Genomic DNA, 24,595 nt, shown 5'->3' on the forward strand with positions numbered 1-24,595 from the left:
AATACAGGTTATTCATTTAATCATCGTTGATATCTGATCATTTTGTACATGGTTTTACTTATCTTGCAAAACATGCTTATTTTCTTCCAAAATTCTGTGGCAATACCATTGAAACTCCTGATTATTATAAGCAGATTATAAACTTGAGGATATCCTCATCTGCTTATATTCTGCTGCTTAAAGGAGCAGAAGCAGATTTAGTAAATATATATTATGTTCTGTAACATTTTTGTTTTTTCTGAGATGCTGATATTAGTTTCATTCTGTGCCACAGATTTGTATCGAACAATACTAACTTTCTTAAACGGTATATAATGATCATATTTTTCCTTAAATAGACAGGAACCAAAGTTTTCGACTCGTATTCATTTAAATAGATCAATAAAGTAAACGGGTTCACCTAATTTATTATTATTTTCTTGTTCGTGAGGTTTCGTGAGGTTGAGCATCGATGAAAGGGCTTTGATATCTCTGAAATACTGTTCCATATCAATTATCAGATTTTATCTACTGGATTTACTGATTATTACATATGTACCATATTGATTGAACTCCTGTATATCAATATATAATCGGCTTGCTGTATGGTAGATTCCAATGTAAATCCGTCTCTGTAATCCAAAAAAAACCTAAACATGCTATCTGGAACATAACGGTGAAAAGTGTTTTTTTATTTTTGCTGTTGTTTCTACGATATATCATTGACGTGTTCTAATTTAAATTTTTTTTGTTTTATTCGAACTAGCATTGAGGACGGGGTTGGAATACATTATACCAATCCAAAATGCATATGTAGTTCAATTGTAAATAAAAAACAATTTGCTAACCAGAAATTGCTGTGTGATGTGTCTATCAGTGTTTTTTTGGATTACAGAGACAGATTTACATTGGAATCCTGTATATCTATTAATTTTTGTCTAAATTCAATTTGAACCCACAACTAGCTAACAGTGTTGGGTGGTTTTATCCACTCGGCCACTGGTGGACTCGCTCTTACGAAGATAGATGAAGATGGTATAAGTCCAAACTAGTAGTGTTTAAGGAATACAATTTTAGTGAATTGGTTAGTCAGCCGATCTAAATTAGGTGTGTGTTCCCCTCTAAGACAAAATCCTGTAGAGTTGTAGTCTTGTAACACTGCAAAGTAAAAGACAATTAAGTAACTTTATGTGAATATGAATTGATACATTATAAATCACACCTTGCAGCATTACTTAATTACTCACAGTGGGTTCCTTCCTACATTTTTGGAATCCTGCAGTTTGAACTGTTATGTTCATTGCTGGTTTCGGAAGGGTCCCGTAACGGTTCAAACTGCGGGATACCGAAAATGTTGCTTCAGGGCCATCCAGGATTACAGGGTCTGAAGCATAAGCTCTATTAGGCACCCACAGGGCAGGAAGAGCCCCAAAAAGTAAACTGTTTACGACCATTGATAGATTGTTTGATCCAAATATAATTAATTACGAGCAATTATTTATTGTGACATCGTCACAATGCCAGGCTGAAATTTTTAATATTTTAAATTTATTTCATTTAAAATATATGCGCTCTACCTCAAATTAGTAGCAGCTTGCCCCTGTAAATCATACTTTTCCTTTAACAATAGTCATGCTGATCATCTAACTCCTTTTAGGGGAAAATTTTTGAATTGATAGTGGAATTTATATGAGGATCATTCAAAAAGAAATGAGCCGAGGCTGGAATGTGAAAACCGATGACAGAATTGTAATATCCTTGAATGTGTAAGAATGTGTAGTTCCGACAATAGCACGGAAGATTGCAGCCCCACGCTAGAGGGTCACGGGTGCATACAACGTGACTACAAAGCTAGCAGAAGCACGCATCAATCGTCCACCGTGGTCAGTTGTGTTGTAAACGGTTGACCAAAACAGCCCCCTTCTTATTGACTTCCCGCGGCACCGGACAACGGTGAATGCCCAGCGTTATTTGCAAACCTTCACCACCCTTTGCCAAGCGATCAAATTGAAACTACCAGGACAGCTCACCTGTGAGGTCATTCTGCTCCACGACAATGCCAGGCCTCATACTACCAACACAATCACGGCACTCTTGAAAAAATTTAAGCGGGAGCTCCTCGGTCACCCTCCATACAGTCAAGACTCTCTCCCTGCAATTATGCCATTTTTGGTCCCCTAAAGAAGGCTCTGAGGGGCAAATGATTCACCTTGGACGACAACATCCAGCAGTATGTTCGGAACCGGTTGACAATGCAGCATGGGGACTTTTACGAGACAGCCATTCACTGCCTTGTGTCACAGTGGGACAAGTGCCTCAACATCCAGGGCCAATACTTCTGACATACAGGTAAGGGTTTCTGTTCCTAGGCCTCCGGCTCGTTTCTTTTTGAACGATCCTCATAGATCTACAATTTTTGCAAATTGCAGTCCAGAAATAAAATTTGGTACGATAAGAAATCATATGCAGACCCGAATAATACAAATCTAATCATTTCATCTTTCTAAATTAATTTTGTGGAAAGTTTACAGAGATAATGACAGACAAAATCTTATTCATTAAAACCTTTTAACTGAATTTTTGAGTTATGCTAATTTTTGGTAAATTGTTTCCAAAATTCATTAAATCAGAATCTGTTAAGTCGAGAGTCAACAGACATTATTACTCATTATATTTAAAATTTAACAAAGTACAGAGAAATGAGTAAAATGTAATTTTATAAAATGTTAAAACATAAATAAAACTTATTTAATTATCACAAGACATGACACTTTTTATGTTTTAATAAAATATTAATATTTTGTACATATTTTTATATAAAGGATGTAAAAAACATTTATATTAAAAATTTATAGCTTATTACATGTATATAGTCAATTCAGAATTACAAAATTTGGCACATTAAAGTTGAACACATTCGTTTCTTGAATTTCCCAATATGTTTACAAATTGCACTGTGAAAGCAATTTAGCTTCCTTCAATAATTGTAATTAATACATGTAGGATTGGTTCAAAACCACAATAAAGTAATTTATTCTCAATTAGAATTAAACTAACATTCTTAAAACTTGATAAATCATAAAAATTTATACATATCCTATAGCACACTTCAACTCCACTACAATATAGTTATTGGGATCCAGATTGCAATATATCTGGACCCAAAGTAGAAAATGTTCAAGTAAAGTTTTACAACACTTGCAGTTTCTCCTATAGCAAATGCAGGAAATGTCTCCCCCAACGTCCCAAAATCTGGGGAAGTAAGACCTGGAGATGCAACTTCTTGGACATCCTACATATAACACTGCATTAGATATAAATCATTGTCTGGGACATAACTTATATTGGATTTCATGCTGTAATGGAGCACATTTATAATGAAGTGTGAGTGTATTAGTTTTATTTCTAAATAATGATATTACAGTAGAGCATCGATTATCCGACCCCCGATTAACCGACTTATCGGTTAACCGACCGCGTTCTAGTCGGCAAATTCAAATGTCCGCTAGTGATGTGGCGTTACAATATTTGGTTATGTCTTGGCTACTTTATTATTATTTTTGTTAAATTTTTGCATGTTTTAGCTGGCAGCACTGGCCCGACCATGAAAGGGAGGCTAGTATTTAAACCAGGCCTAATACACTATACTAATAATGTATTTTTTCATACTTTTCGGTTATCCGACCAACCCCAGTCCCCAATTAAGTCGGATAATCGATGCTCTGCTGTAATAGTTAAAATATTAAGTATTTATTACAGAATTAACAGAGATAAGTAATAAAAACAGAATTATTAGCTAATTTTCATTGCACAAAGCAATATAGTTTCTACTTATTCTCATTGAATTTAAATGGCTTGTTTTCAACACCATTATGACAAAATTATTTATAAACTTAAAACACTTTTTATTTGTGTAAAAAATTCATTACTACTCTTTAAACAAATAAATAGAATTGAAGAAAAAATCACAGAATGATGATAAACATTTTTTGTGTGTAAAAAATAGTCAGCACTTCCAATCCAATAACTAGATCTTAACATTAACATTACAATAAATCTTTGCAATAAAACTTTAATTACTTTATATATTGCATAGTTCTACAGATAAGTAACCTTACTTGGTTAAATACGGCACTGGCTGCAGACGAATCCTACGCCCACGGCCTAAGAACATCTCCACAATGGCACTCGGCCAGCTAATGCAATACCCGGCAAAGTATATATATATATATATACAAATAACAATAATAATAACCATAAAAAAGATAATTTCATAGATGAAAAAAAGATTATATATATAAAATTAGCAAAATTGATTAGTCAAACAAAACAACAAACATGCATAAGCATATTAAAGCATTTGTAACTAGTAAACAGAGGCATTTTGCAGATATATTCTTCTAATAAATATTGGCTAAAAAACAATTTAATATTTAGATAAAACAATTGATTTCACTATGCAAAAAAAAATACCAAAAACGATTATTAAATTTAAATGATGATAAATAATGTTAGTTGTTCAGAAGAGATGACTGAAAAGAAAACAACTAACACAAATACCAAGTGTATGTGGCTTTGTGGAATCTTATAATTTCTTTCTGTATTGGATCCCAATAATGATAATTAATTGGAAAAAACCTAAGAAACGTTATTAAATTATCTTTTTCAGAAGTTAATTTAATGAGGTTTCTTAAGTTTATTCAAAAATTCTAATATTTTCCACGTATTAATATTACTGATGTAGTCTGTCCAACAAATGATGAACTTTTCAAGGTCTTTTTGATGAGCAATCAGTTTCGTGATTGTTAAGACACGTAATCATATTAACTAACTTTGAATTCCTTATGTTCTTTGCTACATATTGAATAAAAACCAATAAAATAGTTATGTATTTTCTTAGCATAAGGTTGCCGTCGAGAATCTAATCGACCGAGATCTAATAAAATAGTTCTACTGATCGATTGATTAATGTTTTGTTACGTATAATTTAATGCACAACAGCATTATTTTCTAGCATTTTGATATATTTGCCTCGTGTTTTAAACCTTATAGTGTATAAATCCATTTTATATTAATTTAAATTGCACATAAATATCATTTTATTATTAAATAACTTTCAAGTTAGAATATACAAAAATTTATTTTACTGCTATTTTCTGATTATTAATTGGATAACTGAAAACAGAATCTTAAAATCTTATTACACTATCTGACCATTATAAGCCATCAGACTTTTACCAAATAAGAAAGGTTCGTCTTTTACTGAACGACATATAGATTTGGTTTGAATCAGTTTCACAATTTCAGTACTTGCTTCTCAATAATTTCACGAAAAAGACTTTCTTCTAATACAGGAAATCCTCGTTAGTTTGAAATTCAAGGGACGAAATCAGGACTTTGAATTATCTGAGATTTACATATATCTATACAATATGCCAAATGCCACATAACTGATGTAATTTATTATGTAAATGGAATATGGTCAGAGGCGTAGCTAGGGGGGCCCGCCCCGGGTGTCACCCATGTATTGGTGACGTCCGGTAGGCATGTACCTAAATAAAAAGAAAAAAAAGGTCAATGGCTCACCTCACACGACAGTTTCTTCGCTATGAGGAGACGCCACGGGAGCTCGCACCAGCCGAAAATCTTACTGTGATTTATTCTATAAATCTAAACTCATACATTGTGATATTGCATATTCATTACATGGTGCAAGTTGCTCGAATGCAAAGATATTACAATTCAACAGTGTTTTATAAAAGAGTTAAAAAGGGTGAAACCATGATATCCGCACCGGGTGTCACCCATGCTAGCTACGCTACTTAATATGGTTACATATACAGAATGCTATTTTTGTTAATCAATAAATAATAATAATAATATAAATTAACTACAGATAAACAGTGAGTCTGACGAGAACCTCACAGGTCACCAGATATATATGTTTCATAAAAAGTAAAGCAGAATTCCTCAGAATGTATACCAAATTATTTTTAAAGTAGCCCAAAAAGTAGTAGCCTAGAGCCCTACAAATCTCAATCTCTACCTGCTACTTGTAGCCTAATCTTGCCATCCTGAAAACTAGACATATTTTATGAGATAAAAGAAAAAAGGGTAGTCTATAGGTAAGGTGACACCCATAAATGTGTTAGCATAAAAGCAAAACCATATTGACCAGATTAGAGTTGATTTTGGTCTATTGTCTTCTTATAGTATGGAGGCACTTTGATCTAAATAAACGAGTTAACGTACTCATATCACAGTTTGGACAGAATTTTCACTTTGAATTTCGAAGTAGCCACTTTCGAACTAACTGAATTCTTTAATGTGTAAATCTCTATATCTGCAATCGGGACAAAAGTATGGTTTCAAACTATCCAAGTTCAAATTAACAAGGACTCCCTGTATAAGTTATTACTTGTAAAGTTTTATAAGTATTTCTTTCACATCAAATTATTATACTTTATTAGTTTTTCAAATATAATAAATTAAATATTGGTAAAGAAATAACACAAAGAATACAAGGGATTGTAATACAATTAATTCAACTTGTTATTGTTCAAATGGGATGCAATTTTCATAAGTTTTTCTTTATGGTATGTTTCTATCTTACTTATGTTTATGTACCAACTAAAGATGTAAGACAGAACAATATCCACATCTTCGATTACCTTTGTTTTATAATTTTTGTCTTCATTTTCTTTAAAGGTCATTGTGCTGTTAATTTGAGCTAGAAAAATAAAACAAAACAATTAACAAAGCCAATTTTAATGTAAATAAAAACTAATTTTATTTAAATACAATATATCAAATTACAATTTGTAAGCAAATTGTAAAAAAATATTCAATTCTCTGTTTTTCTTTTTACCAAATTAAACAGAGAATTTTACATAACTAAAATGGTACAGTATACAGGTATACCTCGCCTTACGTCGGTAATTGGTTCCAGGAGAGGCGACATAAGTCGAATTTACTTGTGTAGTTACGACGTAAGTCGAAACTACAGTGGAAAATGCCAATAATGAGCACTTAAAGACCGCTAAATAAGACGACAACACAGAAACACAGATGTTTACATGTTTCGTTCTCTAGGATTTATGATGATTATATTAACATTTACTGTAAATGTATATATTTTAATATGATTTTATGTGCTTTTAACGCTTTTCTAGTGATATTACGACTTCGATATTTGTGGCAAACGGATGTAAAGTTGAATAAAATGACAAACTTGATTTTTATTTTTCCATATACTTTTTGACAAACGACGTAACTCGAGGTATACTGTATTTCCTTCTTATGAAAACAATTGAAGCTCAAGACTCATATTGAAAGAAGTTTAATTTCCATGTATTAAAAAAAAAAGTTTTTTAACATTTAAAATAAGTCTTCAGTTTGTACATGTTTATAACAAGGTATACAACTGTTTGTTTTCCACTTCTGTGAAAAACAAACAGTTGTATACCTCTGGAGGTTTAAAATTGGTCTCAGACATGATTTTTGGCAGACATTTAATTAGTAATCTAGAGTTACTGTACATACTTTGTTATGTACAGTAACTCTAGATAAGCATATACACACACAAGCATAATTCATAGTTGCATGTGATTACAGTGGTGCCTCATACTTCAAATTTAATTTGTTCCAGAAAGCTGATCAAACTCTTAATTGTTTGAAGTTTGAATCAATTTTTTCTGTTAGATATAATGGAAAGTGAACAAATCCATTCCTAGATCCCAAATAATACCCATTTCGATAAAGTTAAAACAGTAAATACACATAATTTAAGATAGAAATAACATAATAAGATGCGCTAATAATAAATTAAAACACGGAAACAATAAATAAAATATGTAAATACCTTATAATAAAAGGAAAATTGCATTATACTGTTCACACACTGTCGACTTCGGCATCTTAAACATGTACTGTACTTCTTTTGTGCTTTCTGATAAATTCTTTTTTCATCTTTATCAACATTTACAGCCTTCCTCTTACTTGTTAGGCTTTGTTACTTCCACACACTTCTCAGATGTCACAGTTAATAAGATTATATTGTGTTGAATGGAAAGCTTTTGCATATTTTTAACCACTGTGGTTACTTAATGTAGGTGTGTGATTTAATTATAACAGTTGTGAAATTTAACACATTATCACTAATTTGAGATTGTATTCTTTATTTAGATGCTTACTTTATGCTTCAAGTGCATTTTTCTCACTGCACGTGCAGTCTGAACTTTGAACTATCATTCAAACTCCGAAGCACGTTTTTGTCAAATTTAGCACTTAAATTCTGAAGCATTTGAAGTACAAGGTACCACTGTATTTAGTCCACGAAAATTATCTACAATTTTACCAGTCCATGATGAGTAAAAGGTTGAACACACTGATTGAAGAAAGTTTTTCAAACTGTAATTGGTATGTTTTATTGTATAAAATTATCTTACCTAAATTACCTAAAACAAAGTTATGAAAACTTTCCAAAGCAATTTTGCTACTCTTATTAATGGGAATACCAAGAATGCAAGAAATATCATCATTATGCATTAAATTGTATCAACTAGAAAATAATTAAAATGTAAATTGAAATCCTATGCTAGAAAATTTTCACGTGAATGAATTTGATATTTTTGGGCTGCAATTTAGAAGAATTGTTGACCTATAAATTTCCACTGTTATCCATCTGTCCATCTTTCCTTAATCTCAAGAACAGAGTTAGGTAGATGAAAAACGAGACCAGATATGGCAACCTTAGGAGCAGGCAGCCCCGATTTACTATATATAAACTTCCGAAGCAAATTGGAGATCGTGTTATTTCAATTCAAAAATTCCTCCCGAAAGGAGTTAAATGACCGGCATGACTCTCTTCTCAAAGAAAAAGTACAAAACTGAGTGTGAAAGGGTTGATCACAGCATAGTTGATAAATTCAACAGAAAAGTCAAGAGGTTGGAGAGATCACCCATTACCTCACTCTTCCCTTTTCTCAAAGGATCCCATATCATATGCACAAGTGTACCCAGACTATTCAGCTTTGCAAAAACACACAAAAGCAGCAAAGACATCAGACCGGTAATCGAGAAATGTAAAGGGCTGACGTATAAACTGGAGATGTGCCTACATAGATATTTATTTGAATAGTTTGGGAATGATTGTTTTATTACGAAGAACCCACAAAACTTAATAAATGAGCTCCAAGCCCTATCTTTAATTAATGGATGAGGAGGTTGGATCAATCATGGACTTTGAAAGTCTATATCCATCCAAAAATTGTATTCATATTATCATGCATTAATTGACACCTTGCACAGATTGAACCCAGATGCATTGGCCTTTCTTATGATTGAAAACAAACATGCTTGCACACCTGATATGTTTTCAATCATTCTTCAGCTTTAAGGACTGAATCTATAAACAAAGGAAAGGAGTTCTGATGGGTAGCCCAATGTCCGGCTTACTCTGCAAGTTAGTTTTGCACAGATTAGACCAGATCACTATTAGGAATTTTAGGGAGGACATAATCCTATACGTGGATGATGAATCCGATATGTGGATGATGTATTCATTTTATGGAGGAATGATAGAAAAATACATTTTTTGAATGAGATAAATTCCAACAAAGATGGTTTAAAACTTAAATTGGAGCAACTTAGTACTACAGAAAAGCATTGTTTAGACATTGACATTTTATTCAACAATTGTTCCTTAAGCACAAAAGTATACATCAAGCCCACTCACAACCCATTATACATCCCTTCCTCCTCCAATGACTCACATACTTATAAGCTTTCAGCATTTAGGGGTCTAGTTAGAAAAACATTCCATTATTCTCCAATATGTACAACAGGTTGCATGAGTTGGATAGGATTAGAACCATTGCTAGGACATTGGGATTTGGAGCAAAAGTCATTGAGGGATTAACAAGTTCTTACTCAGATCCTAGCAAAAAGAAGACAAAGACAACTATGAATAACATTGTTACTAAATTCACTTACAACAGAAGCATGTCCAATATTATGAAAGAAACTGCAAATTATAAGTACACAAGATTACCATAAAAAGGGCTCCCACAGTTTATAACTTGCTTAGGAATGACAAAGATATGATCAAGAAGGAAGAACAATCTGCGATATACAAGATACTGCATAAAAATGATCAATTAGGTCTGAACAAAGAGTATGTAGGTGTCACCACCAGAAACCTCAGAAAATGGCTTAAGGAGCATATGTACGACGTGAACAAAGGGCACTATTCTACAGCACTATTCAGAGTAACACAAACCGATGGTTCAATAATTGAATGGGCCGAGGCCAAAATTGTTAGACTGGTGTGCTCACCGACTCTAGCATTGAGTTCAGAAAAGTTTGAAATATATAAATCTAGCCTTACTGGCAAATGTTTAAATTACAAGGATGCACAGTCTTATCATTGGCCTGGAAATATATGATCAAGAATAGCTCATTAAAATCTAATACTTAACTGCAGTTGATATAATTCTATATATTATGTTGTTATATTTATATTATGTTTTATTTTATTTATTTTAATTCATTCAGTTTCATGTATTTATAGTTTGTTATGTTTTTGTATATTTTGGTATTTTAACAAAATGTTCAAATATCTTTAAATTTGAATTTGTTATTGCATATTCGTTCAAACATTCCAGAGAATTGACAACGGCCTGTTGATAAGGTTAAAAACATTTGTTTAAAGCAATAAAGTAGGATCTCAGCCGATGTGTAGCTACATATTCAGCACCCTGGAGCAAGTAGAATCGGTGTGCCTCTTGTTCCTCGAAAGATGGCTCGTGAAATTTATTTTGAACATTTAATTTAAAAACATATATCTAATTACTTCGATTTAAAACCTTACTTAATAATAATTTATTTGAGATTCAAGGCATTTCAACAATAAGATATTTAATTTAATAAATACAAATATAATAATAAAACAAAATATAATTCTTTAAGTACGGAGTACCTAATAATATTTACTACATATTATATAAACTGTATTGACAAAATGTATGCAAGTTTAGTTTCGTGACAAATACCTAATAATACATTAAAAAAAAAACTTTAAAATTGTTGGTTTCTTGCTTTTTTGTTTGCAAATCAGTCAATCACTTCCTTCAAATCAAGTTGACAAGCTATTGTTTTTTCTATTGATATAGTAGCCAGAGATAACATGATGTTGTGGCATGCTGCTTCTTAAATAGATATTGATTAATTTTAGTTTTGAAAAACCTCATTCTGCTGTCACTGTCATTGCCAGTAAAGTCAAGGTCTGGACTCTATACCGTGATGCATAGCGGCAGTCGTCATATTGAGTCTTCTAGTACGGTATTTCTAGAGCAAACTTGGTTATTTGTTTTTTTCAATTGCAATTAGTCGAATTTCTTGTTATCTATTTTTTAAAAAATGATTTGTATTCTGTAAAAGAATTGTAAAAGTTTGTCAGTCAAAGGTGTAACCATGAAACTAAGGATCCAATATGGTGGCTCCATAGGCAACATTGGTGTCCCGAACTTCTGTTTATAGACTGTTGGTAAAGTTAAAAAAAAAAAAGGCATACTGCGATAATGTCAGAGAAGCTACTTGAAGCTGTGGCGTACATTAAAAGTAGTTTGGCAACTTTGCGTATAGAAGTAATTTCTTTTACCCGAGTATAAAAACACATTTTAAATCAAAGCAGTTCAGGTCCAAAACTAGGAAAAATGTCAGAGGGATATGCCAATTGTAGCAATCCTGATCCTTCCAGTATACTTTTTATCAGATGATGCAACAAGATATGTAGATGATAAGCACTTAAAAAGTGTACATAATTGTCGAATGGATTCAAACCTAATAGTTAATTGATTAATTATTAAATCCAAAAAGTTTTTTCCATAAATGTTTTTACGAGTTTTTATTTAGCCCTTTCTAACTTGGTGCCCTCATGATTTGTGTGCCTTGAGCAGGTTGCTCCAACTGCTCCACGGTAGCTACGCCTCTGTTCTCAGCAATATAAGGTGTGTGTCATGATATATACAAATATTATGAGTAAAAACATAAATATAGCAAAATGGCTATAAAGAAAACTAAGACTTCAAATAATGTTTTCCAAGCATTGACACCACTGCAGAATCTTGAAAGTTAGTTGTGGTCTCTTTATTAATACATTTATAAATTTCAACACTTTCCAAATATTTAATTTGTGTCAGAGCTGAAATGTGATGTAGTAGGCATGCTGTATCAAAAAAAATAACATCATAGTCGTGTGTTTAATATTTTTCTTGTTAATTATTTATTCCTATTATCTATGTTTTATTTAATGTATTTATGCTCCTGTGCATGTGACTTTCTATGTAAATTTGTATTTTTTTTTTAATGTTTATAAATTCTGTTCTATTTATTATATTCCATTTTAGAACCTGAAGATGGCCATTTTAAATGGTCAATTTGTCTGTTAATATTCCATTTTTATCAGAATTAAGGTTTTTTGGTATTAATTCTAAAATAATAATGTGGAATGTGTGGAAAGCACTTTTCCTCTTCAAATTTTTTATACTTTCCTCTATATTAAGAAAATAAATATATAAAGATATTCAAACCAAATTTGTTTATAATTATTTCCTCCAAATAGAGTGATAACATTAAGGATTGGGTGGAAACTGACCTAGGAAATACTCATGACAGGAAAAGATGGAGAGAAATGGTTCATCAGCTGCAACCCTCTGGGAAGGGGATGCCACAATAATAATAAATTAAAGCAAATTTAATATGTTTTGTAACATAATGACTACAAATTTAATAATAATAATTAATCTTACCACATATAAAAAATTTACAAATATTGTATGTAGATATGATCAGATAATCCTTTCCTTGTGGTTTCACTGTAAATTCTGCATGGATATTAACAAGTCCAAATTGATCTCTGTATTCTGTTAAAATTGCACTGTATTGCCATTCTTGATGACTTCCACTATCAGATATAATTTCAAATGTTTTCCTAACATAAAAAAAAAATTATTTTATTTTTAAATATAAACTATAAAGGTATTAACTTTTTTAATATTTTATATTATATTTTAAATTAGTATTTGGAAATATAATTAGATTGAATATTCTATCAAGACACAACACAAGACAGATACGTTAACAGTTGGTTTAATGGAATATGGTAACAACATGGGTGATCTGCCACAGGGGATGTCTTTTGAAAGGACTTTCTATGGAAAACTGGCTCTTATTTAAGTGATAGACACCCAGAGAAAACCTGAAAAACTCCACATGGCCAGCTTGTTGGTGACACAAATCCCACAATTAACTACCACTATTTTTCTAGTTTTCTCCATTTGGCTATTGCAAGATACAAGGATTGTTCAAAAAGTAATGCACCATAATTCATATATGATATAATGAAGACTGTAATGTGTCTCTGCTTTTGAGGATTTGTACTTCGAAGCTTTTACAAAATTTCAAATCCTGTCATCAGGCAAAGCACTGCAGCTTTGTTGAAAAATGGTAAGTTTCAGCAACATGCATTCACAAGTGATTGTATGGTGTCTATAATACTGCAGCTATCAATTGAAGTATCATCAGTCGTTGGACAAAATGAGTGAGTTCAACAAGAACAGGAATGGCATTTCTCAACGATTTGGCTCATCCCGCTTCAGCTGTCATAGCAGCCATGACGCAGTGTCTATGAAATGATTTGGGAGGAATGACACTTTACAGTACAACAGCTGAAAGAGTGTTTATCCATTAGCTCGGGGAGTGAGTGTTCACTAAATCATCCATGAACATGGATATGCCAAAGTATGTTCATGATGATTCCCAGGCAGCTCATGACCAACCAAAAAGCAACAAGGAAAACCACTGTATCAGAACTGCAGCAGTTCTTGGCCTGCTTCTTCCCACAAATGGAATGTGGATGCACTACTTTGAACTTGAAATAAGGTGACAATCAATGGAACCATCCCCATTCACTGAAGAAGAAGAATAAGAGGAAAAAAAGTCATTCCATCAGCAGGAAAGGTTATGATCACTGTGTTTTGGGACATTCATGGTGTCATTTTAATAGATGTCATGTCCAAAAAGATCCACCAGTGTCAATGTAGTTCTCTCTGAGATAAAAGATCTCGCAGAGAACTACATTGACGCTGAGAAAGTTGGAGAAATGTTATCAGTGTATCAGACATGAGAAGAACCTGTATAATGTGCTTGATGTGAGGTCTATAGACTCGCAATACAATCATGAAAAACTTCATAGTATTGTTGCATCCACTGTACCATCCTGACTTAGCACTGTCAGAATTTTACCTTTTTTGGTCCTTTGAAAAATGCACTTCATGGGATAAAGTTTCAGTCAGATAAAGATGTGAGAGCTGTGAGAAAGTGGTTGCTTGCTCAGGATCAGGACTGGTACCGGACTGGAATACATACCCTTCTTTAATGCTGATGTATAGCCAAAGACAAGGATGGAGACTTTGTTAAAAAATAACACGAATAGCTGAAGATAGTAACTAAGAGACGTTCACTTTTCACATTGTATGTGCCATACTTGCAACAAAATACATTCTGGTGCATTGCTTTTTGTATGAATCTCGTACATGGTAAGCATCAGATTCTTTTTTAATCAGATGAGAAATTTGTAGAAAGTCATCAGGATTTGAATTAAATTTAAACTCAAATCTAATAGTTGCAGAAATTAATCATTCTGGTTTATAACAGCAAATGTGATAAAAGCCACTAGACTACTTCTATGAAGATCTGTGTTTGAGTCCTGGTTGACTTGGAAATTTTTGGTTTATCCACACCATCCATTTATCAGGTCAAGCCTAAATCCAGCTGACTGTAGGCTTGGCCAAACTCACAACAGATATTAAGAAGCATTCTTCTTTTTATATTTTTATATCTGTAAGATGAAGTTAAAAAAAATCATTCTGATTAAAATTTTTAAACAGAAGATATGCAAGAAGGAAATAAACAATACAAAACATTTAAAGAAATCATTACTTCGGTAATTTTTCATTGAATACATAAACAAATATAAAAAATAAACTCCATCTCAATATTGATTGGAGCATACAATTTAACCATTTAACACTTTCAGGCAGTCAAATAGATCATCAGAGAAAACTGTGACCAAACAAAATCATTTAAAACTGTTGATTTTGTAGAGAAGTTTGATTGCAATTTTATCTCAATAAGGACTTGAGTTTCTGAAAGTGCTAGAAAAATACTAGTTAATTTAATTTGTCCATTCTAATAAAGCAGAAAATTGGGTTTAGTGTAAATGAATATATCGAGTTTCATTACGAATGATAGCTTATTAGCATTCATAATAGTATAGAAAATAAAAATCATTCTCATCAAAATTTTGAAAGTCATAATTGGAATATGAAATGAATGGCAAATTGATTAAACTAATCAGGAATAAATTAATTTAAATCAGGCATTTGTCATCTATTGATATATTATTAATTTTTATAATTTAAATTAGAAAAATTAGTATGAAACAGGATTTGGAGTAACTCTTCCATATAAAATAAAATCCAATTAATGTAATTATTTTGAGACTTGTCTATACTGAAGAAAATAATCAACTGATAAAGTACATTCAAGTATGCATCAAACAGTACATTGGTGAACGGCAATGTATCGAAATGTGTTCCGATATTCACCGGCAAGTTTGTCGGTGCAAGCGACTGACACACATTGCACTCATTGGGATGTGGATATGATGAGCTCTGATAAGTAATATGGCAAACTCCATAGTTATATTGTTAACACCATTTTTACTACTGATCTGTATTAACCCAAAATTATTTTGACAAAATAAGACTACAAATATTTGCTTCCTCCATCTCTTAATGTTGTCAGACATTTCAGTAAAAAGCTTATTACACCATTCACCAATGCATTGACTGTGGTTGGGACCAGCGCCGGATTAAGCCTCTAGCGGGCCCTAGACAAAATTTAAATTGGGGCCCCATTTAAATAAGTTGCTTCTAAACAAATCTTATATAATGTGACAGCAAAGCTAGCATGGGTGACACCCGGTGCGGATATTGTGGTGTCACCCTTTTTAACTCTTATAAAACACTATTGAATTGTAATATCTTCGCACTTGAGCAACTTGCTACATCGAATATGCGATGTCGCGATGTATAAGTTTAGATTTAGAAAATAAATCATAACCATACATCAGTACTACCACGAGAGGTGGCCCTAGGAATATTTCTAGATGGTGCGAGAGATCCCGTGGCGTACATTACTTCTGACGCACGGGTGGCTGTTGATCCTTTTTTTTTTTTAGGTAATGGCTAGTCGAGCGGAGCTTAGTAGGAATTGTTAAATACAGCCTTTTCTGTCCTATCGAATTTCTTAAATAATTTTTAACTCGTTTTGAAACAGAGAAATCTTCTGCACTGAAGCCGGGCCCCTCCGAATTACGGGCCCTAGACATTTGTCTACTTTGCCTATTCGATAATCGGTCCTGGTTGGGACTGATGCATACAGGAATGTACTCATAATATGGAGTAAGCAAATAAGACTTTAATTAGTGAAAATTCTATCTTGAGTCTGACATTAAAAGGGTGTGTTAAAACAATTAAGGTTCTGTGATTTATGTATCAATGTGTATAAGTTCAAATTATTTATTGAAAGTTGTACTATCATCTAAATTACAACCACAGTTAAAACATAAAATTTTTATTCATAATGCTTCTGTAACAATTAATCAAATTAGAAAATTAATTTTTATGATATTGTTACAGAAAATTAATTGGCCCACCAGTGGCCAAGCGGTTCCATTCCCTGAACACCGGGAGTTCTGTCGTGGGTTTGCACCTCACCAGGACAAGCTGGAGTCTTCTGGGTTTTCTCCACGTCTGTAATACCCGAATAGGGCCATTTACCCTTAAATGACCTCTCGGAAGGCATTATTTCCCGCGTATCACCGATTAACTAGAGAAGGCGATACAGAGCCTGATGACTCTGGCAAATCCCAAATACTGAATTAAAAAAGAGTGGGCACCTGGCTGTAAAAATGAAGCCAAATTGGATAAAAGCAATAATCCCTAGAAAAATGGGATTAATAATACTGGAAAAAGAGAAGTAGAAAGGAGATTGAAATATTCAGTACATTATAGAAGACGTTACTAAGGACTTGTTATAAACTATTAGATTAAAATACAAGTACATTATATAGCTTTTTACTTCTGTTTTATAAAGTTTTTCTTTCTATTAAAAATATTTTATTGGGCAGCAATTTTTAACTTTGCAGACCTATAAATTCCTACTGGCATCCATCCGTCTACTTGTCTGTCCTTTTTTAATCTCGAGAATGAAGTTAGAAAGGTGAAAGTAGATCAGATATGGAAAGCTTAAGGGCAGGAGGCTTTGATTACAAACTTCCAGTCCAGACCATTATTTCAATAGAAAAGTTTTTCTCCAGAATAGAGTTAGATAGATGATTGGCACGACTCTGTTGTTTATCAGGAAAAGTATGATGTACAGGGGCAAGACACTACTAAACTTGAGAGCATATCTTTTATATTAAATAAATTAAAAATATGATTAAAAATTGCAACCTGGCATTGTGATTATGTTACAATAACTTTGTCTATTTTGTGAATATTTAATTTTTTCTTTCTTTATTTATCTTGTATCTTGTGCATTAAATTATCTAACGCACAAAGAACTAGAAGAACAAAAAAATGTGCTGAGAAACATTTTTAATAGTAAGAAAACCTCCATAAAGCAGAAGTACAATTTCATGTTATCAAAGTGGTTTAATAGTATAAATTACATAAGAATTTTCCTGTATACAATGCTCCTGTTGAAAATTTTCCAGTTAAATAGACAAAAGTCCTTCTCCACAAATGGAAAACAGATTTACTTAAGTTTTCAAGTGCATCCTATCAAAAATTTTATACATTTAATTGCATATGGAAAAACTATGTACAAAATTTTTTGTCATTTCGCATGTGACTTTGGATCACTTCGAACATAGATTTTACAACTTGTTTTTATATGATTGTCTGAAAATTACAGATCTTGCAGCTAGCAACAAATTCTGATGAGATCTATCAATACAAAAATGATACTGTTAAGTTTTCAGTGAGTTTTAGTATGATATTTGTAGACCTGTAGTTTTGTTTGTAGGAATCATATAAATGTTTTCCTCACTTAACAAAACCAATGAATATAAAGACTATAAAAACTCCTTAAAACCTTTTCTAGCAACTAAATTTCATCAAAACAAACATTTTTGGCCTGATTGATAAGCCTTTGTTAGGTTTTTAAAGAGAATCACTATTTAAAAACATGTAAAAAGTATGTGGGGTGTGTTTAGTGTCTATATATAGTAGTAAAATTCCAGCTTCAACTATTATTGTTAAAACTAATGAAACAGATTGCATTAAATGTATCTAATTAAAAATACCGAATAAGACTAATTCATTGTAATGATGCGCAACATTGTTAAATAATATAATTATATTTTACATTTTTATATTATATGTATATAATATAAAAATTCACGAGCCGATTATATTTTTCATAACAGCTCGTGAATTGCTTCCTTTTTACAAATTATTTGGAAGCAAAGCACGCTTTATGTTTAAAAAATCTTCGAATCCGGTTTCAACCGAAAAAACATAAATAAGCCTGACGAAGATCCCAGAAGGGGAGTCGAAAACGTTTGATTTTTAGAAGTTTTCGCACTGGTTATTGGTTTTGAAGTGAGTACTGTTTTATCGTTAAATATGGATTATTGAAAGAACAGTTATATTACTTTCATTTCTGCTTAAGAATTTCTTATGAAGTTTCTCAAGGACCAATTTTACTTGAATTCTACTATAACTTTTCTCGCTAAAGAAACAGGCTCATTGAAAGTTCATAAGAGACTCGAGGTAGAGTAAGCCCCTTTTGCCTCTTAGCAGGTCCTTTAGCCATTGTTTTTTTAAACAAACAAAATACCTAGAATATTTCTTTATTAATAAAAAGCAGTCTTAAAGATTTTATCTTTTGTTAGTAAAAATAACATTAATTTTATAGGGATAGAAACTACTATGGGTACAGTTTTTCCTGAGCCTGGGAAAAACTCCCTAGCTCTACCTCTCAACTGGTCCTTGTAAGAACGTCATGTGAAATTGGTAGATATTAATAATATTCTTTTTAGTTTGAGACTAGATTGAGTCTTAATAAAATTCATAAAATTTACACTATGAGATCGTTACTCTCTCCCGAATTCACTTATATACAAATATAAAAATTTATACATACAGGCTAGTAAATATCCACAATTTGTTTGCCATTACAGTACATATTTGATTAATCTTCATTATTATTCCAGGTATATATACAGCATACAGTACGTTATTTTAAGGTATTATCATTAGTTATTTCCTGTTTTGTTTTTGCATTAATTCCATTTAATGTTCAATTAATCTTCAGTATTATTTCAGATCTTATTACGTATTAAGAATAGAATTAGAAATATGAAGTTTTTCAAGATAAATTTTGATACAAATACAACCATAAAATTTCAGCAAAGACAAATTCAATAAAACGAATGTTTCAATCATACTTTCATGGTCATTGTAAGGTAACCAGGGTCAGTATGATGAGTGAAATGATGAAGTAATTGCCTTGGTGGCAAAGTGAACAGTCAAAATATTGAAAAGAAAATAAATAAAAATAATAAGATAAATATAATAAATGCACATTAAAGTTGTTTATAAACAGTTCACACAAGAGTGCCAGTGCTAGAAGTGTTTGTTATTGAAACCATTTTGGAAACTGGGTGGCAAAAATCAGTTTCACTTCAGATGTAAGTTACCATTAAGCTGTCACCGAAGATAATGCTTTAGAATAAAGAAATCTCTCGATAATCAAACCTCGACAAGAAACCTATAAACTGAAGCTTTTTATTAACTTTTTGAACATTTTCGGCCATTTGAACGACCTTCCTCGGGAATAAAAATCGAACGATTTCGATTTCTATAAACCAAAGTTTGTTATGGACGATTTTGAACGTTTGAATTTTCATAGATGTCTAGTGTACAAGCCCGTAAATAAAAATACAATATGTACGGATTACTTGTACAAATATACATATAAACGATACATAAATACAATATAAGAATAAATAACTAAAACAGTAACACAAATCACTTGAATATATTTAACAGAAATTGATTTGAAAACTATATTTGTGAATTTTAAATATATTTGATAGTTTTAAAAACTTTTTCACTTCTTTCATTTCAAAGATTAAAAATATAACGGACGAATTAGCCACTGCGGTTACTCGACCGAATTAATCGACGTACCTTTAACGGCAGATGACGTTTAAACAACACTGTTCAATCCGGTTAATGCACCATAAAGTGTGGATAATTGAAGGTTTCGACTGTCCATAACCAATGATTTAAAAAAATTTAATTCAACTGATTTAAAAATGTATTTTGGTTTGAAGATCTCTAATTTAAAAGGTTGAAAAGAAAAAAAAAACAAGTTGGTTAATTTGCATTATTACTTTGTATTAGCACTTATAGTAAAATAATTATCATGCATATTTAATAAATATATATGATGATATAAATTATAATTTTAAAATATAAATAATTAACTAAAAGTATTTAAAAAATGGTATATTATTTTATATTTTGATTTCTTCTATAGTTTGCTCCATTATAAGTATCACTACTTATTTTTAAATGAATGTTTTAAATATTAAGCAGATAACTCTTATTTTGAAAATTTCAATCTCTTCTATAGACAGATTCAGTGATATATGTCTAGAGTTTCTTATATTAAAAACTATATATTTATACATAATTATGGAAATTATTAGATTAAAATTTATTCTTAAAATCCATTAACTTAATTTTATTTTATTAATATTCTAGTGATCTATATATGTATAAAAATATATATTATTTTCATATACATTTTTCTGCTTTCTTAAAGGTAAAAATGAAAAAATACTTCTCTAGTATTTTTGACCTTTCCACTCGTCTTCAGGTGTACGAAAACTGTTGTAGATTGAGTCCAAAATACTAGAACTGAAGAAAAATATTTCAACTTTTATCTCCAGGAAAGCAGAGAAGTCTATGTGTTAAGATTATTGGAAAGAAAAATCAGTTGATAAAAGCTATTTTTATTTTAAAATAGAATTGTATTTATTTTAAAAATTTTAAATTGAAAAACATTGATGTAGAATTAATATTTTGGATAAGAATGGTTGTTAATCTAACACTTTCTAAACAAGACTGTAAAGAGAGAACTTAAATGAATATATTTTCAGTTGCAAAAAAAGATTCTGTATATATTAATAGAAACTTTCCTGATTTAATTTATAGAAATAAAGAAAAAATTACTTTGAATAATTTGTATAGGGTAGATGTACCAGTTTTGGCCAGAAAACAAATTTAACTTAAAAATATAATCACAAATGAAACAAACTTTTATTGTTAACTGTGTGAACAGTTAACAATAAAAGTTTGTTTCATTGGACAGATCTGAATATGTGGTGATTATATTTTTAAGTTAAATTTGTTTTCTGGCCAGAACTGGTACACTGGCCAGAACTGGTACATCTACCCTATTTGGAGATTATTTATTTATACATTTTATTGGTAGCGTAATACAGCACGAAATTACCGTTCCGTCTAATAACAAATCGACTTGACAAAAGCTAAAAAAGAAAACCTGCATCACTCCGTGCTCGTCACTTAAAAGTCATCAAGAAATACAAAAATAATAATACCAAAAATATTCTTAAGATTTAACTGTTTATATAACTATTATCATCTTGCATAAACTATATAATATTTTTAGATAGAAATAATTAGTAACATATAAACATCAGCTGCTTAAAGACTAATGTTTATTTCATTTGGATTTTTATTAAACTTTGCTTTTTATTTTACAAATGTTATTCCATTTTATCTCTCTCTTTTCTTTTTTATAAGAAAAAGTCAGTGAGCTTAACCTTCTAATCAACCAATGTATTTTAAAGAATTTAAAACAGAAGTATTTATTCAATAATTAGAAATAAATTTTTTCCGGTCAATACTAAATGCTATCTATCATTCCCAAATCGTTTCGTCGCCACAGAACTTTCACATAGAATTAATTCCATTTTTGACTGCCCGAGCCCGAGGACGGCCCACTAATCGGGTGGAAAACGTTAGCGCTCTTTTAGCTTCGACACTATTAAGTGCTTTAATTCGGTTGTAATAGAACTCGACACGCTTCGATCACTAAATTATTTATCCGTATATACGCAGATCGGGAAGAGAAGAGATGTGGTGTCGTCTTTAAATTTAAATCATTATTAAGTAATACAGGAGTAAAAGTTTTTGGTTAAAGTTTTACTTTGCAGTATTCCTATCCTAAATTATAATTTATTATAAAAATGTATTCACTCCCCTTACAAAAATTCTATAAATGAAATTTATTTGGATAGCATTTGATTTGAAATTATTATTATTATTTTCTTTGTTGTTCTTGATATATAAAGTTTTATAATGATAATTAAGTCATATTACAAGTCTAAAAATAGAAAGAAAACAAAGAGCATTACTGCATCCTTACAGGCCAGGATTAGTTACTTTCATGTGATTTAGATCAGCAATAAAATCCCAAACAGCTTTAGAAGATTGTAACATATCAACGGTGAACTGCTGTTGAAAATGAACCTTTCTTGTAAAAATCCATCTTGTAAAAATAATAATGAATCCAAAAGCAAGAATTCTCTTCCCTAATTTCCACAATTTCATTCTCATTAATAAAATTTGGCACTCGATTTTATAAAAACTTGACGAAACTTTAACTATTTACTATAATATACAGTATATTACGGCAGTAAAAATGTAAAAATATTCATTTGTCGTTCATTTTCGTTTACAAAATAGCACGTTTCTATAAATTGAAATTGACAATTTGGGTGTATGCGAAAAATTCAAATATCTGTGACGTATACGATAATGACGTGTGACGTCTTTCAAAATATGAATGCGTCTGTTTGATTTGACGAACGTTTTTATCTTGAACAAAATGGCGGAAGATTGTAGATTTTCTGTTGTTTAATTGTATGAATGTTAAAACAAATTAATAAAGAAAAGTGTATAATTTATGTTAATAAAATACATTTAATACATTTTTTTCGTAAATTACGAAATTCTATTTTGCAAAATATTTATCATTTAATTATTATTATTATTTTTTTTTAATTTAAAATGATTGGAATTTTATTGGCAAAATGATAATTTTCTATAATTAAACTGCAGGATTATAAAATATAAATGTGTTCAAGTCCTCATAAGTGATGAATCATATGATTAATAATAAAACATTGCTACATTATTTTTGTATCATAGAACTTTATAAATTATTACATTTATATAAATAATAGAAAATAATATTCTCTCTATAGTTAAAAAGTAATAGTAATTCTTATTCTTCATTATTAACATGTGTTATTGTTTAATACATTTTTTTTATACCATTACACAGTCAATTTCTTTAATATTTCAGTTTATATGGGATAAAAGAACAACATAAATTCAAAATAAATACATTTTTAGCACTTAAATGCTCAATTAAGACTTTTTTATAACCATTTTTACGTATAAAAACACATAAAAGGCTATTTATTATATATTTATGTGTTATATGTAGAACACTGTGTTAAAATAACACAAATTAGTTACTTTAATGTGCAATTATCCTAAAGCAAAGCAAGAAAGTGAATATTGGAAGATATATATATGCAGAATATGTGTATATTTCTTTAATATATACTATATTCTGTATGTAGGTTATGTAGAAGTAATTGTTTTGTATGTAAGATTAACATTATTATTTCTATATAACCTATATACAGTATATAGGATATATAGAAGAACAATGTTAATTATATCTGAGATCATCATCATGTATTTTCTGTTCTTTATTATAGATTTATATGAATCTTGGTGAAGAAGTTGGACTTCTGGATAAAGTTGTTTCATTCAAAGAAATTTGAGTTTTGGTTTAATGAATTGTTTTTTTTTTGATAAATCTAATTGCGTCCTATTTTTTAAATAAACTTACTCTATATTAATATGAAACATGGATAAATACATAGAATACTTAAATATACAACATATGAAATGATTAAAGACCAAAGGATTTCTTTATAATAATATATTTTTCTTCTCCAAAAAATTTCATCTTAGGTTTAATTTCAAAAATATTCATTATTTGATAAGAATTATTTACACTTGTTATAATTAAAGGATTATAATTGAATTTTATATTTGATGGTATAACTTATCATCACATCTTGTTAATAATTCTTTAATTCAGTATCTGTTAAATAAAATTGATTAAGGTTAAAGCTATTAAAGTTGAAAAAAAATCAGTTTTATTTATTGTTAGTTAACTTTTATAGAGAATTTAGTTTTTAAAATATATTTTCAAACTGATTTTAATTATTGTTCTTTGAATTGTATATGTGAATGTTCCAAAGTTTAATGTTTTGAATATTTAAAAAGGTTTTATTAGATATTTTAAAGTTACTATTAAAATTTTGATAGTTGTATAAGAATGAAGGTGAGATAAAGTGCTATTTTTC

At 30.5% G+C, this 24,595-nt stretch overlaps 1 protein-coding gene and 1 long non-coding RNA gene across 2 annotated transcripts; both read right to left on the reverse strand.

Annotated features, from left to right (window-relative positions):
• Positions 1 to 2,744: 2,744 nt before the first annotated feature.
• Positions 2,745 to 4,256, reverse strand: LOC136987262 (uncharacterized). The gene is made up of 2 exons (XR_010882598.1): positions 4,098 to 4,256; positions 2,745 to 3,335 (listed from the first exon to the last, which is right to left on the reverse strand). It is a non-coding gene; the product is annotated as an uncharacterized lncRNA (long non-coding RNA).
• Positions 4,257 to 6,416: 2,160 nt separating this feature from the next.
• Positions 6,417 to 22,935, reverse strand: LOC136987245 (uncharacterized). The gene is made up of 3 exons (XM_067284955.1): positions 22,573 to 22,935; positions 12,789 to 12,970; positions 6,417 to 6,709 (listed from the first exon to the last, which is right to left on the reverse strand). Exons 1-3 carry the CDS (start codon positions 22,761 to 22,763, stop codon positions 6,519 to 6,521), a joined length of 564 nt encoding a protein of 187 aa, XP_067141056.1. The 5' UTR covers positions 22,764 to 22,935; the 3' UTR covers positions 6,417 to 6,518.
• Positions 22,936 to 24,595: the final 1,660 nt, after the last annotated feature.

Source organism: Centruroides vittatus, unplaced genomic scaffold (assembly GCF_030686945.1).
Source record: "Centruroides vittatus isolate TY-2023 unplaced genomic scaffold, ASM3068694v2 contig_1216, whole genome shotgun sequence".
NCBI classification, from domain to species: domain Eukaryota; kingdom Metazoa; phylum Arthropoda; class Arachnida; order Scorpiones; family Buthidae; genus Centruroides; species Centruroides vittatus.